Genomic DNA, 18,707 nt, shown 5'->3' with positions numbered 1-18,707 from the left:
GCAACTTTTAAATCAAGATTAAGTGTTTTTCTAAAAGATAAAAAAAATATTTGGGGTAAATTCTATGGCCTGTGGATGATCACAATGTTCCCTTCTGGCCTTGGAATCTGACCCTATAAATCTATGAAAAGCAGTCACAGATTTCAATAAGAAGATTTCTGGATGGCATCATAGCCAGAATTCTATATGATGGAGAACAGAAGGGCCAACAAATGCCATCCCTGTTATGTATGTTGTTGCTGCTCTGCCTGGAAAGAGAGAACCTTCTTTCTTGTTTAGCTTTCTGTACTCAATCAGTTGTGTTGTTCTCAGAATATATGCTCTGTCTCTCAGTGCAGGTTGCTTTAGTGGCTGGCCCAATTAATACGAGTCTGCTAATTACTTATAGCTAAAGCAGTAGCATCTTTAGCTCTAGTGGGTAAGGCCTTGTTGGACTGAAGGCTCTGAGAAGATGATGCATGAGAAAATAATCCACAGGCAAGAGGATGTGGAAATATTATTGGTGAGGCGATCAGTATATGAAAGAAGAGTGTTTTGAAGCACAAAGATTCTGCAGTGATGATGGATATATTAGATATGAAGAAGGAGAGAGGGGAATTGGAAAAAAGAGAAATGAGACAGTGCTTGGAGCACAAGCAGTGGGAGGCTGCCTCAGTCCTAAGAGAAACTACAGAAGAAGACAATCCCAAATTGTGAATGGGATAAGGGGTGGATGGAGAAGTTAGGAGGTAAAAGCAGGGGAGGTGTAAGGAACAAGGAAGAGTGTAGGATCAAATGAGAACAGAGATATATGCAAGAATAACAATATGAAGAGCCTTGAAAATGAGGATGTAGAGCCTGAAGCAGAAAGCCAGTGCATGGACTTGAGGTGGGGCTGACATGGTCAGAGCAGGAAAGGAAGATTATTCCATCAGGGTCCTTTAGCATACAGTGTGGAAGGGCCAAAATTGGATCCATTCAATCAAACCTCCCTCGTAACTGTTAGGGTTAAGATAAAATTAACACTGGATCCAAACTATGAGCTTTTGGATTATTTTGGATTTTGTTCCCGAATGAGATTTTGCAAAACCCAAACCATTTTCCTGTCTGCGCCAGATGGAGAAGTAAGAAGTGATGGGAGAGGCCAGAGGGGACGAGGCTGAAGAGGCCAAGGGTGAATACGCAGACAGAGCAAATTTAAGATAATTGAGGAGGAGGAGGAGGAGGGTAAATATGAAGCAGGAACCAACCACTTTCACAGTAGCACTTTATAAGAACAGCTCAGCTGGCAGAGGTCAGATGGGGAAACCTCTGTGGGAACCCAGGTAATAACAGGCTACTAAATTATGAATGGAGAGAGAAGTGGATGTTAAGTTAAAGAAATTGAACTTCCTGTGCTTTTAAGTTGTGCTCATAGCAAAATCTGGACTTACTAAATAGGTTGTATTTACCTTGTATAGTTCCACGGTATAAATAAAATGACACATGTAATATGCCACTGTGAAATATGGAATTATTGTAGAATGAGAATTTGGACAATAAGAAACAGCTTCCATTTCCATTGAAACTTCCTGTCTGAAAGGGTCTCAACATTTGCTTTAGTTTTTCCATCTTCCTTCAGGCTCCTGTGGAAATGCTGCCAAATGATCATAATCAAAGTTTTCTGGTCTGGTTGCAAAACTTTGAGAGTGTCATAGTTACAAAGGACCAGATTTTGGTATCTAACTTTCATTGATTTCAAGGAAACATAATTTGCTTTTAAAACTGATGAAGATTATCAATTCACAGAAATGTCAATATCATCAATTTAGATTCAAGAGTCATCACAGGCTTTCCTTGATGTCTTCAAAGAGGCAGTTCTGAAAAGCCCTATATCAAATAGGAAGAGAGTTAGCAAGATGATTAATTCCTATATGTGACTAAGCAATTAAGGAGGGCCATAGCCATTTGTGGGCCATATTCTCAGATCATGTAATTCAGCGTAGCTCCACTGACTTCAGTTCAGCTGTCCCCATTTACATTAGCTGAGGATCTGGCCAGTAATTTCTCTCCCTGAATTATTGGGGGGAAAATTCACTGTTGAAAAATACAGAAATCCATTTAATAGAATGTAAAATCTACATGTAAAAAAGTGGGATAGTTAAATCTGACTAAAATAAGCATTTAAGTAAAGGTGTGAGGGACGGATAAAGGCTTGCATCACGACCACCTTGTAATGTAATAATGCCACACTTTGTTAAATCTCAAAGCGCTTTGCAAAGGAGGTCGTTATCATTATCCCAATTTTACAGATGGGAAAACTGGGGCACAGAGTGGTGAAGTGAATTGCCCAAGATCACCCAGTAGTGCCTCTGCCACCCACTGGCAGAGCCAGGAACAGACCCCAGCTTTCCTGAGTGGCTCTATTTACACGTCCACACTGTCTCCTCGGTACTGTGATCACATCAGAACAAACATGCTAACTTTACAGGTTGGGCTGTGTTAGCACTTAGATAGAACAGGCCAGCTTCTCCAGTGTGGTGTGACTGTTCTATCACACTGCTGGTGTAATCTAGTTCTTAGCCAGCCCCAGGATAAAAGTAATTTGATCCTCCGAAGTTGTAGAGCTGGTGGGTGGGTTCTTATGCCATTGCCTAGCCTGGTTGCTGATGCAGGAGGGAAATAATAGGTGTGGTGAAGAAGCTCTGTGGGTGTTGTAAGGGATCTGCTGCTTGGTGGGAAATCCCTTGATCAGGGGTCGGCTGCCCAGAGTGGGGATATTTTTGCTGGGTGGGGTGTTCTACTCTCTAGAGGAGGACACTGGACTGGTGAGGTGGGCCTTTTTGCCAGCAAGATGAGTGTGGTACTCTGATGGGCTCTGTAACCCCAGGGGGGGTGTGTGCATTTAACTGGTGGGTGGGGCATCTGCTGCCCAACCTGGCAACCTAATGCACCGTTTATTTTGAGCATCAGCCATCACTACTGGAAACGGAAGTGACTTTAATGGAGGAAGCTGAAGGAGCAGAGGGATTATACATCTAGTTTCTGATAAATGTAAAAAAAAAAAGTGTTCTCTTTAATTCTTTTAATTCTGGGATCTGCATTTTTCTGATGCAGCAACTTGTGTCAGGAATTTTGCAACCCAGGGCTATCATCAAAGCTAAAAACATGGTAATAAATCACTACAGAAATATTTATTTCTACCAGTAAATTCATTGCTGAGCAATAAAAACCCCTCTATACATAGTCATGCTGGAACTTCTACACCATGAATGAAGTAAATCCCTCAGGTACCTCCACGAGAGACAGTGGTAAAGCCTGATGAAAATATTCCCTGTGCGAGCTTTTTTTTTTTCTTTTTATCCTCTAATAGTGTTCCAGAACAAAACAGTAATTTTCACCAACAAATTCTCTAAAGAATGAAAATTAATGCTTTGGCATGTTCTCCGTAGTTGCAAAGAAGATGATGTAGCAAAAGCCAATCTTGCGCTTTCCAATCCAAAACTATTTATGTGTATGTCCCATTCACATTGCCAATGGGTGTAATTTACAAACACTTTTTCCATTACGTATTTTGGAATCATTAATATAAAATAGAATCCAGTTCTGCAGCTGCTTGCGTGTCAGAGCAATATCAGGATGGTGCCAATACAAAGAATCCAATGGGTTAAATTTTAAGGTCTTCGATCAGTTTGTATTCAACCCTTACTTACACAAGCTCTAGTTGACTTCAGTAAGATTTTGCTACATTAAGAATTGATTAAAACTCAGAATTCATCCCATTGTACATTACACCCTTGTAAAGAGGAGCCAGAGACTAGAGCAGAGGAAAAGTGGCAAAAAAATACAAAGAAGACAAGAGGAGGAGAAACATGGTGGGGAAAAGGAGCAACATCAAAATGAGGTGGACAGAGAGAATGTGGGAGAAAGGGAAGAAAGAGAACTGGGGAAAACCTGGTGTGCAGAGAAAATCATCAATAATTTATATAATGGCATAGAGAGTACAGTTTGCGGACGATACCAAGCTGGGAGGCATTGCAAATGCTTTGGAGGATAGGATTATAATTGGAGAAATGGTCTGAAGTAAATAAGATGAAATTCAATAAGGACAAATGCAAAGTACTCCATTTCAGAAGGAACAATCAGTTGCACGCATTGTGATGGGGGCCCTGTGCCGAGCTAGGGTGCCCCCATTGGCTCAGTATGGAGTTGATTCACCCCGTCGTTGGGATCCCCCCATTAAGTGGGTGATTTTGGCCAAGTGGGTCCCAGCCCCCTGACGGGTTCACTTAGGCAAATAATCCGTAGTCTCTGGGTGAGCAAAACAATCAAACAGTCTGGAGCCCTGGAGCCTCTGGGCTTGGGCAAAATGAACAGCCAGTCTAGAGCCCTACAGCCTCCTGGCTGGGGCAGGCAGCAGCACTTGGGGAGGGGAATTGGCCCCCTGGGAAGGGCAGAGAAGTAAGCAAACTGCAGCCCCTGGATGGGGCAAAGCAAACAAACAGTCTATGGCAGTGCAGCCTCCAGGTTAGGGCAGGCAGTTACACTGTGGTGGATTGAGGTAGCAGAAATGGAAGGAGTACATAAATGGTTGTGGGAAATGATTGGAGGCATGGACAGGCTTCCAAATGAAAAGAGAAACTGAAAAGATAAGGCACAGTTACTTTAGAGAGAAGCATAATAGAGGTATACTAAATAGTAAATGCTATAGAGAAAGTAAATACTAAAGAGCTCCTGTCACCATTTCACATAATACTTAATACACTACAAGAAAAATGGGACAATCAATGAAACTGTCAGGCAATAAATTTGGAAAAGAACTGCCTTTTTACACCAAGCTAAATTAGCTCTGAAACTGTCTGCTATCATTGAGGAAAAGAGATTAGAAGAGTTAAAACAAAGGTTAGTTATATATGTGAATAATAAGTATATCCTGCATTACCTTAGCTCAGATAAAAATGTATGAAGGACATCATGCTGCCTCCTTCAAGGCAAAAGAACACCACTAACTGATGACAGTTAACAAGAAATTTTCCCTGTGGGCTAGTTACTCCATTAATGGTGTTTCCTGTGATGCATCTGCCATTGTCCACTGTCAGAAACAGGATACTGGAATCAGCAAGTCTGATCTAGTATGGGAATTCCTGTGTTCCTAGCCAAAGTGTTGTGGATTCATCTTTGGCTTTTACTGATCCTCTCCAAGCAACTCTTCTTCCAGTGAAGGCCCAGGACGGAACTAGCCACGTCAATAGCAGTCCCTGCTTGAATTGCTGTCAAAGGCATTTCTGAATGTTGTTCCCTAATACATATTTTTCTAACTAGCTTAGAGTTTTGTACTGCTGTCCATTATCTTAGTAGCTGAGCCTCCTCCATGTTAAATTGGCAATAATGAATGAATAGTGGATTTATTGAAGTCTGGGCTCTTCTCCTTTTCCAGGAGAACAGGTGGGAATATGGAATTTCCATTCCATGGCACATTCTATCCGTTTGAAATTTGTTTTCATTCCTAATTGTCATGAAAAGTAAAATTTTTCCACAGAATGGAGATTCCCCAAAATTGTGAAATTGAACCATTTCATTTTGATAATGGTGAATTGTTTCATTTTGATAATGTCAAAAACGTATAAAATAAAATATTAAGAATATTTATAAACATACTTGAATTAATATGTTAAGATAATATACACGTCAAAACTAAATCAATCAAAACATTAAAGTAGGGAACTGTTGATGTCGTGCCTGTTCCTCTCACTTGGGTGGAAAAGCTTTCTCAAATAAAAAGGGTTTGCAGTGCTTTCCTTTGGCAGTTTGTTCCATACCTGGAATCCCCTCAATTGAGGGCACGAGCTCAGCTCTCTAGAATGTTCTGTTCAGTTATTATTTTGGCATGCTGCAGACATTTTGCTGAAGAAGGCAACTGCCTATTTTTAACAGTTTCTATGTTGGCTAAACCCAAATGGAATTTTATATGAGAAAACAAACAAACCAATAAATCCATAAACAAACAAGAAGACACTTCTCTACCCCAAGGGCTTTCTTTCTGCTGACAGTCAAAGCCTTGCTATTAAAAGAGGTGCAAGAGAATCTCCAGAAAAGGTCACAATTACCTAAGTAAATCGTTACCAGCTCCACACTCAAGACTTGATTTATATTTTGAGGCAGGGAACTTCTGTTCCAGGCTGGGTGGCCATGGAACAATTCCATAGCCCGCAGCTCCTGCTCCTTCAGGACTCTGGGAGATGTCAGGAGGGCACCGAGCCTGAAGTTAACAGAGCTGCACTGGTAAAACTGAGAGGCGAATCAGACTGACAGGCAGCCAGGGAGAATCTAAAAGGCCACATGCTAGATGATGGAACTTCAGGCTGACAGCTCCAGAATAGCTCCTTGCCCCACAAGGGAAAGTTTCTGTTTTAAAAGGATAAGCTGGGACCCCATAACAGCTCTATAAGGATTACAGCAGCTCTGTGGCAGTGTCAGTCCCTGCACCGGGAAATGAGAGAGACTCAGGATCTGTAGAGGTCTGCTCTCCAAGTAGTTCCATGGGTCCTGAGTGCTGACAGGTTTGGAATTTTTCTACCCTCCATTTTCACAGTCCCCGGGGTTAATCCCTGTGGTATAGAGCTGGCATAAGACATAACAATTGGGAAGAACAGGGCCATGCATTTGGCCCTTTGTTATTAGAGAAGAATAGTTTCATATCAATAACCTGCTTATTAAAGAGCTCTAGGAGGTAATGAAAAATACATTTTAAAGAGGGCATTTTACCCCACAGCAATGCAGTGAAGTGGAGTGGGAAGAACATTCTTATACAAAGAAATTTATTTGGCCAGTCAGCTCATTTTAATGTTCCCTTTGCAGTTTCAGCTATTTGGGTATGAATGTACCTATTAAAAATATAGTATTTTTGTGTGGGAGAAACATTCATAAACTTTTTTGTGTAACCCTTTCCACTATAAAGGGCCTGATCATGCAGCTGCTAGGTCTGAAGGACGAGTATCCCTTAAACACAATAGCGCAATATATACTAGAGTACTCTACAGTAATAGCCCAAAATACTGTAGTAACACTGTTGTAAGCTACAGCCGGTGTAAATCAGCATAGCTCTTGCCTTCAGTGAAGTATATTGACTTACACCAGCTGAGAATCTGGCTCAGTGTTTTGGGCCATTACCATAGAATGCTGCAATAAGGATTCACTAAGGGACATTCCACATTCATCGGTGTGCAGGGGGCCATCACAAGCTCTGTATGCACCATTTAAGTCCTACTTAACCCCTCATAATAAGCGGTGGTGAATAGCCTGTGCACGGGCCCTCTGAACAAGGTGAATTGCTCTCTCAGAGCAGCCGAGGGTCACTTCTGCAGTGGATGTTTGACTGCTGTCCGGCCTGGGTAGGAGTTACACATGTGAAGTATTATAAAGCATTGTTGTCAGAACAGGGATCCTCAGGCAATCTGCGCTTGCCGTGATTCAGTATCCTTCTATGAGAGACAGTAAGCCAAGTTCTTCCCTAGTGTATATCAGCGGGGCTCCACCAGGGATGAGTTTGACCTAGTGTATGTTATACGGAAGTGTATAATAAGGGACCCCTTGTACACTTCTCTGACGATCTACTTCAACCGTCCTCAGAACTAACTGCTAACTGTAGAGTTTCTCCCACCAGTCAGCCTCTCTTTTCCCTTTAAACTGAACCAGACCTGGCATTGGACCACCTCTTGAAGCAGTTCTAATCCACTTCCCAGTGATTCCTTAGGTTGTACAGTAGCACAGGATTCTGTTCTGAATACACTGTTAACACCAGCAGTAATGGAGTAGTTTTAATTAAGTGGATGCAAAAAGTGGGGGAGGGGCAAGAGAGCCATTGCTAATTGTGATGATTACAGGATCATGTAAGTTGGCCGGGCTGAACATCCACCCTGCTTTATCAGTTCTTGTTTTTTGTATTTGCTTGTGACTGCCCAGTCCCATTTCTGGGCACTTCAGTTCCTGGGAGTATTCATGCTACCCCATTTCCAGCACCATAAAACGGAGGCCTGCTGTTTTAATCACGCCTCCCTTTCTCAATGTTGTTTGTGCCCTGGTACAACCCATCTGCCTTGAATCTAGTGCTCCACTGGGGCTGCACACATCTGCCAGCCAGACTACCTTCGTACACAATTACTCAATCCACCGTAAGGCTCTTTAATAGGAAACAAGTGTGACAACAGCAAGCCCTTCTAGCTCTCTCTCTCTCTCTCTCTCTCTCTCTCTCCTTAAACCACAGAGTCAAATCGCTCTAATAGAGATGAAGCTTGATAGATCCGCCCAGGTGTAGGTGAAATGGTAGAGCCTCAGGGATAATAGATGCAGTGCTCTTGTGCTGAAGTTCAGCACTGTGTCCTGAAGGGTTGTCTAGCAGCAGTGAGATGGGTTGCTCTTTGCACAGTTAAAAAGTCAATAAGCTTCCTCCAGCTTGTATGTCTGACTAATTTAGAATGCAACCTGGATGTAGGTGAGAGCTGCAGAACTGTCTCTTCTCAGTGCACGGACAGAGCACAGCACACAGTAAGTGGAAAATTTGCCTTTACTTATTTTACTTGGGAATTAATTAAGGGTGTTTACTTTGGAAGGAACCCTCTAAAGACTGGTTCAGAAACGAACCAGAATAACGCTTGCATGCATGTCCCCGGTGGGTAGTCTCCTGTTTCATTTTACACCTTGCCTTGGCATTGCCACTGCTGCTTGAATGCTCAGATTGAATTCCTTGTCTGAAGAGGACCTCTGATCTAAAATGTGGCATTACTGATGATAATATTATATCTTAGTCAATTTCTTTATCCAATTAGATCTCTATGCTATAAATTTCATTGCTGGGCAGAATTAATGATGTATTTTTATTACAAAAATGCAAAAAATATATGCTTTAAATGGAGGAGTAAAAAACTAACAAGCAAATGCTTAAACCCTTTGTTGTGGCCAGCCAGGGGTTTTAGAGTCTAAAAGATGAAAGTAGTTTACTTTGAAGAAAGCTGTATTATTTGTTTACTAAATTGTTCCTTTAAATATGATCGAAATAACCCCAGATGCTGAAATTAATGTATTGGAGCAACCACACTGATAGTGAAGTTTAAAAAGCAAAAAAGAAGGTCACTTGTCTAAACTGCACGAAGCGGTATATTAAAACCAGATGTATGGAATCTCAACTTTGACTTCTTGGTCTTTCATGCTTGGTTTAAAGCAGCCTTAAAATTGCATTTACTTTGCATTTACAACTGTGGATTTGCTGTTAAACTATGCTTGAACTTGAAGTTAAGATTTAATCTTAACACACACACATATTCTTTGAGCCTAGTACCCCAATTTTACTTTGCTATAGGGAGTCTATTTACTACTGCACCATGTATCCTGAAGCACGTTAACAAGTTTGCTGTGATGGTCTTTCAGGTGGAATGTCAGCCAATGTAAAAGAATGTGTCTGTTGCATGTATAAAAACATTCTGTGTGAGAAATAAATGTGCAATTAAAAAAGGATCCACCGGAGTCTCCAATAGATGATGACACAAACAAAGAATGCAGACCAGAAAGTCTCAAGATATTCTATTTTCTGGAAAGTCCAGTGAGATGACAGTTCTCATGTTAGGCTTTATTTATTTTGAAATATTACTCGGCTTGGTGTCTGTTGTCATAAGAGTGGAACAAATGACTCAGCACTATTATGCTTATAAGATGCTTTTAAGTAGTCTTCCCTTTTTCAAAGAATTATTTTCTTTGCACTTGGACAGGATAGTAAGTGCTGTTTCAATTAGTCATTGCTTTAGGCTGCTAGGGATTCCTTTGATAATGACAATGGCTTACTTTTGCTGCTGTGAAAAGTCCCAGGTAGTAGTAGTTACAGTGAGCTTCTATACACAGCAATGGTGATTTGAAATTGCTGAAGTTGAGGGGATAGAGGGGTAAGACAGCATCCCACAAAAAATATTTAGACTTGCATTTGCTGGCATCAAATAGCGGTCAATGCCTACCCCCTACAGGGAGAGAATCTAATTTCACTAGTGCATGAACACTATATAGTAGTACGATTCACAAATATTAACAGAGCAGATAGTCTCTAGCTCCAGCAAATGCCTCTTAATGAGGAGGTCAGACTATGATTAATAGGAAGTGAGTTTCAAAGGGCTGGATCTCTCTTCAGCACCACTGATAAATAGCAATGGGCATTTTATTTCCCTTCAGTGTAACTCAATGGGCAGGGACCCTTTGAATTTAAAAATTTGAGTCAGCAATGCACTTTTTATATATGTAAAACTTAGATTTTAATTAATTACACACAAACTTGCAGATTTACTACGTGTCAAATGCACAACGACGTAGGGCCCAAATCTGCCACACTTCTGCACACAGAGTATTATCCTATTACAAAAGTAGTCACATTGATTTCTGTGGGAATACTCTCAGAGTAAGGTACTATTCAATATGAGTAAGCCTGGTAAAATTGGGCCCTTAATTATTAAAGACCAGATTCTGCCCACAGATTTTGATCCAAGAGTATTCACATTGAAATCAGTGAATGTGAATCTTCCACCTTTACACACGTCAAGTTCGGTGGAACTTCTTGTTGAATAAGGGCACTACTCAGTGGGAATAAAGGCGCAAGGGTCTGGCCCAATGACACTGCTTTTGGATAAGATTCTATTCAGCATTAGTAAAACTGACAGGATTTGGCCATAAAGATTCCCTTGAGGCCAGATTTTTGCCCCTTCCTTATGATGAGTTGAAATGACTTAACTATTCATTTCAGTGAGATTACTTACAGAATAAGGTATTACTTATTGTGGGCAATAGTGCAAATTCTGACCATTGGTGTTTTATGTATGTATATATTCTTTTAGAAAAGTGAAATTCTGAACCATCAGATTTTTGAATAAAAATATTCTAATCAGTACGTAGTCAAAACAGACGGTTTTTTTAATGAAACCCCCTCCCCCCCAAAAAATGTCTAAATCAGGCATTTTCCACAGAAATTTATCCTTTGCTGCTTTAACATAAACTTATCTGCTTCCCAGGAAACATAATGGCCAAATTCTGCCCTCAGTTATAACTCATGCTCTCCATTGGCTATCTGTGCCTTGACTTCAATGGTTTTGCATAGTAACTGAGGACAGAATTTGGCAATAGTTGTTTGGAAACCATACCCAAAACTAACTGTATTCTCTAATGTGGAGCCCCAATACAACAAACCCTGGTCCTGGTAAACAAAGAGCCAGAAACCAGTTGTAACTTTGAGATTCATTTGCCAACTTTGGTAATAGCAATAGGATACATATTATGGTGTTGGGTAAATAGGCTTTTTTTCATGACAGCCTTCCCAAAAATGAGGGATCTAGCTCCTTCCCTGATTTGTTCAACAGTTTAGTCTATTGAAGTATCTTTTATGAACTTTGGATTTGTGGAGTTTTACTGCTTAAACGTCACTGCTTCTCTCTCTCTCACACACACACACATCACAAACTCATGCACAGATGTTCATAACCAGCTCTGTCTTGTTTCTCCTGTTTTGAAAAAGAAGTTTTGGTTCCTTCAAATGCTCATCCACTGGCATCAATTTCAGTGCCCTGATTGCTTTGAGAACTGAAAATGTGGCACTCCATCAATAGGCATAAGACCAAAATCTGCCTTCAGTTATACCTCTGTTGACATCAAGGGGGTTTCAAGGGTGTGATTCAGGATACATTTTAGGTCATACATTCATTGTCATTACCCTGGCTAAAAAACAGACCATGTAACAATGTGTACAGTGACACTATTTGTTGTTGTTGTTATAATTATTTAGTAAACATTTGACAATGTGCTTTTGAAGTCAACTTATCAGCTACTGGAATTAATAACCCTTATACTTTTAAGCTCTTCTGGGTATATGAAAAAAATAAAATTAAAAAGATACTGTAATAAAAATTTTCAAACTTGAGTACTTCAAATGAGGCACCTAACTCCATGGTTAGTCATCTAAGCAAATGATTTGATTTTTTTGTCAGAGAATAGTGGTTTATTTTTATTGCCACTTTTGTTTAGGTGTGTAAATATCGATTTACACATTCTCAGCAAGTTTGCAGATGACACTAAACTGGGAGAAGTGGTAGATACGCTGGAGGGTAGGGACAGGATACAGAGGGACCTAGACAAATTAGAGGATTGGGCCAAAAAAAATCTGATGAGGTTCAACAAGGACAAATGCAGAGTCCTGCACTTAGGACGGAAGAATCCCATGCACTGCTACAGATTAGGGACCAAATGGCTAGGCAGCAGTTCTGCAGAAAAGGACCTAGGGGTTACTGTGGACGAGAAGCTGGATATGAGTCAACAGTGTGCCCTTGTTGCCAAGAAGGCTAATGGCATTTTGGGCTGTATAAGTAGGGGCATTGCCAGCAGATCGAGGGACGTGATCATTCCCCTCTATTTAACATTGGTGAGGCCTCATCTGGAGTACTGTGTCCAGTTTTGGGCCCCACACTACAAGAAGGATGTGGAAAAATTGGAAAGAGTCCAACGGAGGGCAACAAAAATGATTAGGGGACTGGAACACATGACTTATGAGGAGAGGCTGAGGGAACTGGGATTGTTTAGTCTGCAGAAGAGAAGAATGAGGGGGGATTTGATAGTTGCTTTCAACTACCTGAAAGGGGGTTCCAAAGAGGATGTATCTAAGCTGTTCTCAGTGGTAGCAGATTACAGAACAAGAAGTAATGGTCTCAAGTTGCAGTGGGGGAGGTTTAGGTTGGATATTAGGAAAAACTTTTTCACTAGGAGGGTGGTGAAGCACTGAAATGGGTTACCTAGGGAGGTGGTGGAATCTCCTTCCTTAGGAGGTTTTTAAGGTTAGGCTTGACAAAGCAGTGGCTGGGATGATTTACTTGGGGATTGGTCCTGCTTTGAGCAGGGGGTTGGACTTGATGACCTCCTGAGGTCCCTTCCAACCCTGATATTCTATGATTCTAAGATTTAGGTATCCAAGTTAAGGCACTCACATTTGACAGTTTTGGCCTATGTTAATTCCAGGAGGACTGTTTCTCAGCCCCAGAGCAAGTTGGCTATGACTTTCCTGTTTAGTATCTGTAGAGGAAGTATGAATCATAGAATATAAGACCAGAGGTAACCATTGTGATCATATAGTCTCACCATCTGTATAACAAAGGTCATGGGACTTCCCTAATTTAATTCCTATTTGAACTAGAGTTAATCTTTTAGAGAAACATCCAATGTTGATTAAAAAATTTCCAGTGGTGTAGAATTCACCCAGCCTTTGGTAAGATATGTAATACATAGATAAATTGGCAATAACCATACAAGGGGAAGTAAAAATTGCTAGTAAATCTTTACTCATTGTAAAATTAAAAACTTGTTAGTTCATTATGAAATCACTGGGTCAAATTCTCTGCTAACTTAATTCTATTATGCTGGCAGAGAATTTTATATGATGAAACTTTTCTTACACAAGGCTTTAATTTTATTCCTATTTGCTGGTCTTGTGGAAGCTGTAGATATTGCATGACCTGATGAATCATATATTATCTCCTTTGATACAGTTACTGCTGGCTGCTAATATTTAATAATTCCTAAACTGGACAAGATGTAGAAATAGTGCCTATGGGTACAGCAATGTGTTATTGATGAGCATCAAAAGATTACTGGAATATTAGCGAAGATTACAAGAAAAAAACAGAACCAAATATATTTTTTCTAGTTCTGAAATATTTTCCATAAGAATTCACTGGAAAGAGTCCTCCATCCTCTGTGATATAATACTTATATATAATACTTAAATAAGCTGGTCAGATCCCTGGACACCTGTCTAGAACTATTTTGTAAGTGTAGTTTACAAGTCTGACCAGCCTTATTTACACTACAATCACAATCATCATTATCACTGATATACAGCAGATTTTGTGCAAAGTTCTGTTTGCCTTAGTCCCATTCATTTCAGTGGTGGTATTGGCATGAATATGTTGAGAATTATTTGGACTTTTTTTCTTTGTAGTTTGGACATCAACACTGTTTTGATGCATGAGCTGTTAGCTCTGGTAGCATTTTAAGTACCAGCATAGAAACCGAGCCTTTGATCCAGAACATTAATGTCCAGTGATTATTTGGTTTGGGCCCTAAATGCTTGACCCACACTTTTTTTTTTTTTAATAATGTTTAATACCAAGATGGTCAGATTGAAGGATAAAAAGAGAGTTCTGGATAAAATAAGGCACTTATCACTCCAAAACGACTGCCTGGTATCAGAACCAAAATCAGATCAAACCAAATCTTTCAAAGGATTCTGATACATTCCTATGGCTTTATTTTTGCCTTTGCAACTGGGACTAGAAGTAAAATTGACTAAATACCATGGGGCTATTATTTTGGTTTCTCCAGCCCGCTTTTACAGACTTAAAAGGATGTCTGTGTTCCAAATAAATATTCAGGGCTTGTCTACAAAGTGCCACAATCCGGTCTACAGGGAGTATGAATTATAGAGCACTCTAGCATGTTGTGTTCTAACTGCCCTGTGTAGATCCTCCTGGCACAAACTAAAAGGTACCTAGTTTGCACTGATGTAGTCTTGTTTCAAACAGGATTAATATACAGACTTCTGGATATTCACTCAGACTATTAGATGCTTTCATGGATTTATAGACTGCAAGGCCAGAAGGGACCATTGTGATCATCTAGTCTGACCTCCTGTATAACACAAAGCATAGAACTTCTCCAAAATAATTCTCAGAGCAGATGTTTTAGAAAAAAAAATCCTATTTTGATTTTTAAATTGTCACTCATGGATAATCTTCATAAATTGTGCCAATGGTTAATTACTCTCATCATTAAAAAGTTGCGCCTTATTTCTGGGCGATTTGAATTTGTCTCTCTTCAACGTCCAGCCATTGGCTCGTGTTATGCCTTTCTCTGCTAGACTGAAGAGTCCATTATTAAATATTTGTTCTGCATTTAGATACCTACAGATGATAATCGTTACCCCATAGCTTTCTCTTTGTTGGGCTAAATAGATTGAGCTCTTTGAGTCTATCACTATAAAACATATTTTCTAATCCATTTATCATTCTCATGGCTCTTCTCTGAACCCTCTCCAGTTTATCAACGTACTTCTTCAATTGTGGACAGAGTATTCCAGCAGCAGTCACACAAGTGCCAATAAATAAAATAACCTCTCCACCACTTGTGATTCTGCTGTTTATGCATCCCAGGATCACACTAGCTCTTTTGGCCACAGTGTTGCACTGGGAACTCATGTTCTGCTGATTATCCACCACAACCCACAAGTCTTTTTCGGAATCACTGGTTCCCAGGATATAGTCCCCCATCCTGTGAGTATGGCCTACATTCTTTAGTCCTTGATGTATACATTTACATTTAGCCATATTAAAATGCACATTGTTTGCCCTGTTTAACAAGTGATCCAGATCACCCTGAATCAGTGACCTATCCTCTTCATTATTTACCATTCCCCCAATTTTTTGTCATCTGTAAACTTTGTCGTGATGATTTTATGTTTTTCTTCCAGGTTATTGATAAAAATGTTAAATATCGTAGGGCCAAGAACCAATCCCTGCAGGATCCCACTGGAAACACACCCATTAAATAACACATTCACTTATCTGCATTGAACCTGTCTGCAAAAGTTCTTAGACTCACCTCTCACATTACCAGATGGATTTTTTGTTGTTGTTGATGTTATGTTCTAGTTAGTTGAGCAGTTTAGATGCCTGTGGCTTTAGGGAGATATAATCACAAGTAATAGGAAGAGGGAAGTAAGGTTATATAAAGAGAATTGAAATGGAAAGTTATACTTGTTCTAAGAGTTGAGTACAGTTTTATTTTCCCCTAGCTAGAACACATTACGTGCAAATGTTATAAAAACAAATGGCAGTGGAAACAATAAGTGTATTTAAAGAGCAACATGCTTATATCTTTGTTATAACTGGAGTGAGTTCATGTGAAGTGATTAATGGGAAGTTAAAATTTGTATGCTGTTCTTTAAAGGGTGGTAAAGATATATAAACCTCATGATGTGCATATGTAACATGCAAAGTGACTATGAGCCTGATTCAACACTACATTAATCTGCTTATACACTAGGGTAACTCTGTTGTAATCTGTTTCATTACACTGGAGTAATAATGCAGCTGTGAATCAGGCCCCATTTCTTTTTCATATGTGAAAACTACTTTTCTCACACCTAAATTTGGGGGTAGGGAAGTGAAACTATACAAACAACAATTTTTAAAAAAATCTTTTGGGTTCAATGAGCCAAATTAATCTCTGGTGTAATTCCAATGACTTTATTGAAATGAATACCAGAGCTGAATTTGGCCAGCCATTTTTATTTGGAGCTGCTTTAAACTAACAGTCATTTATGAGTTCTGTTCCTGTGACAACTTTGAAATAAAAACCCTGTAAAATTGGGACAAATTGGCCAACAATCCTGCATGGAGCATGGGTTGAGGTCAAAAATGTGTTAGTTAAATTTCCAGACAGTTGGGCTGGACTTTAAAAGCTCCATAAATTTAAAACAGTCTTTGAAATATCAGCACAGCAAATTCACATGTTGCATATCACAGATGTCGTCATACCTGAGTAATAATATTAGTGTTACCCTCAAATTTACATTTGACCAAATGAAAGAAACATGTATGGTACAAAGTAATGGCTTTTCTGCTAGAAGGTTTTGTCCCACTAGCTTTTTTCAGAATACAAATATATCCCACGATCTGGAGAACTGATACATTGTACATTATTAGTAATATTATTTTTTAAATAATATGTAAGATGCCTTGAACATGCTCAGAAACATAGCTTTTCATTGTGCTTCTTTCCATTTTAATGTTGTGGCAATATGAGTAATAAATGGCCTATGTTTATAAATCATATACTGTATATTGTCTGGCATTAAAGGTAGCAGCCAAAAACTAAGTCTGGGGTTTTGATACCATACATTGCAATAAATTCCAGGGCTTGTTAGCAGCCCCAAACCTATTCCCATTCAAATCAGCAAAGTCTTTCCATTGATTCAGTGGTAGCTGGATTGGGCCCATCATAATCTATTAATATTTAGACCAGATCTCCAGCAGAACAAAGTGGCTCCCATCTACGCACCTATTTAAATAACTGGCCAGATTTTCAGAAAAGCTCAGCTCCCACTTAGGCATTAAATGAAGTGGGCAGATTTTCAAAAGTATTCAGCACTAGGCAGCTCCCACATTGTCCTCAGTGGGATCTGGGGGGTGATGAGGACTTTTGAAAATCTGCCCACATTAGTCACGTGCCTAAGAGAGTCATGAATTCTTCTGAAAATTGGATCCCCAACGTGAGCACTAACACTTTTGAAAATCTGGCCTGTAAACCTGACTGCATGTCTATTTTGATTTATCTGCCAGTTGTATGAATCACTAGATAAAATATATTTGTAGATAGGTTTTTATTTACTTATTTTTCATGAAGCTCAAGTTTTTCACATGTGGTTGAAAGCAGGTGTGTGCCTACTTTGCTGGTAGAAATGTAAGTACCTTCTATTTCTATTTCATGGGCTGACGAGAACAAACCACGGATCACACATTGCTTAATGCACAACTGGAAGACACTCAGACACTATGGTCATGAGGGTGGTGTAAGAACCTGAATAGAATAGGGTAGACTAGAAAGGGGTATATGCTACAGTGCTAGATCTACTTAGAGGCAAATCCTACCCTCTTCTGCCCTTTGCAGCCAAGAAAAGCCTGAATGCAATGGAAGAGGTGTGGGGTTCCACTTTGATACATTGCGGAGGATTTGAGAAGACAGTGCAAGTGGTCGGCACTGCAGAGCACAACTTTGTAGGGCTTCCTGTTCCTTGGCATGGAGTGCCCAATTTAAGGGTCTGTGGATCAACAACTCCATAGCTCAGCTGGCCAAATTTCCACAAGCTGATGTAGGGGGACAGCATGTCAAATAAAGTTATGTCATTTATTCTGGGAAAATCATTTGGGTGTCTCAGTCCACACAGGTGTCCAAGTTACATGACACCCCACCACAACTGACATTAATTGGCAGTCAAAGCCCAAAGAAGCCAGTAACGTAATGCTCATGACATCTGAACTACCCTTTTTATCATTAGAAATGTTCCCTCTGGCCCAGGTTTAAAGCATACGACAAGGCGTTGTGCAAAACCATATATAGCCAATCCCCCTGCTGTGTCTGTTCTGTGGATAAACAGATGACTTTACTCTCCAGGGGTAAAATCCTGTCAAAACTCACATTGACTTCAATGGGGCCAGGATTTCACCTTGGCTCTTAATTTAGCACCTTTTACAAGAGTTAAATTCATATACTTGCACTCACCAAAGTGTATGTCAATCACAACATTTTTCAAGCCTAGACCAGTGCTAAGCTATGCATTTACTCGTTGCTTGAATTCAAGTGCTATTCGCCAATATCTTGACGGGTCTCCACAAATTATATGCAGGATAAAAATATTGACAATTGCATCACTGAACACAGCTTCATTTGTGGAAGGCAGAGATTTTTAAACCTTATCATCTCAGGTGTTTTGAATTTGTTTCAGTTTCAAAAAGCCAGTGGCTCTTTGTCAATTTCATTTTAAATCAAAATTGTTTTTAAGTTCTACACCTGCAAAACAAGTGTCCAAAACTTGTAAACTTTTTTTTTTTTTGGCCTTCATGTGCAGTGGACAGAGTCCAGGACAAATTTTATAGCTGAGTTATAAACACTTGAAAAAT

At 39.8% G+C, this 18,707-nt stretch overlaps 1 protein-coding gene across 1 annotated transcript in view; it reads left to right on the top strand.

The window, feature by feature from the left end:
- The first annotated feature begins 8,301 nt into the window (after positions 1-8,301).
- The window catches only part of SEMA3A (semaphorin 3A), a 423,962-nt gene continuing 413,556 nt past the window's right edge, over positions 8,302-18,707 (top strand). Inside the window, exon 1 of the mRNA XM_065423447.1 lies at positions 8,302-8,502. Within this exon, the coding sequence (XP_065279519.1) occupies positions 8,302-8,502 (201 nt within the window). The remainder of the gene's footprint in view (positions 8,503-18,707) is intronic.

The sequence above is a fragment of the Emys orbicularis genome, chromosome 1 (genome assembly GCF_028017835.1).
Source record: "Emys orbicularis isolate rEmyOrb1 chromosome 1, rEmyOrb1.hap1, whole genome shotgun sequence".
NCBI lineage: Eukaryota > Metazoa > Chordata > Testudines > Emydidae > Emys > Emys orbicularis.
This window is presented reverse-complemented; position numbering and strand designations above follow the sequence as displayed.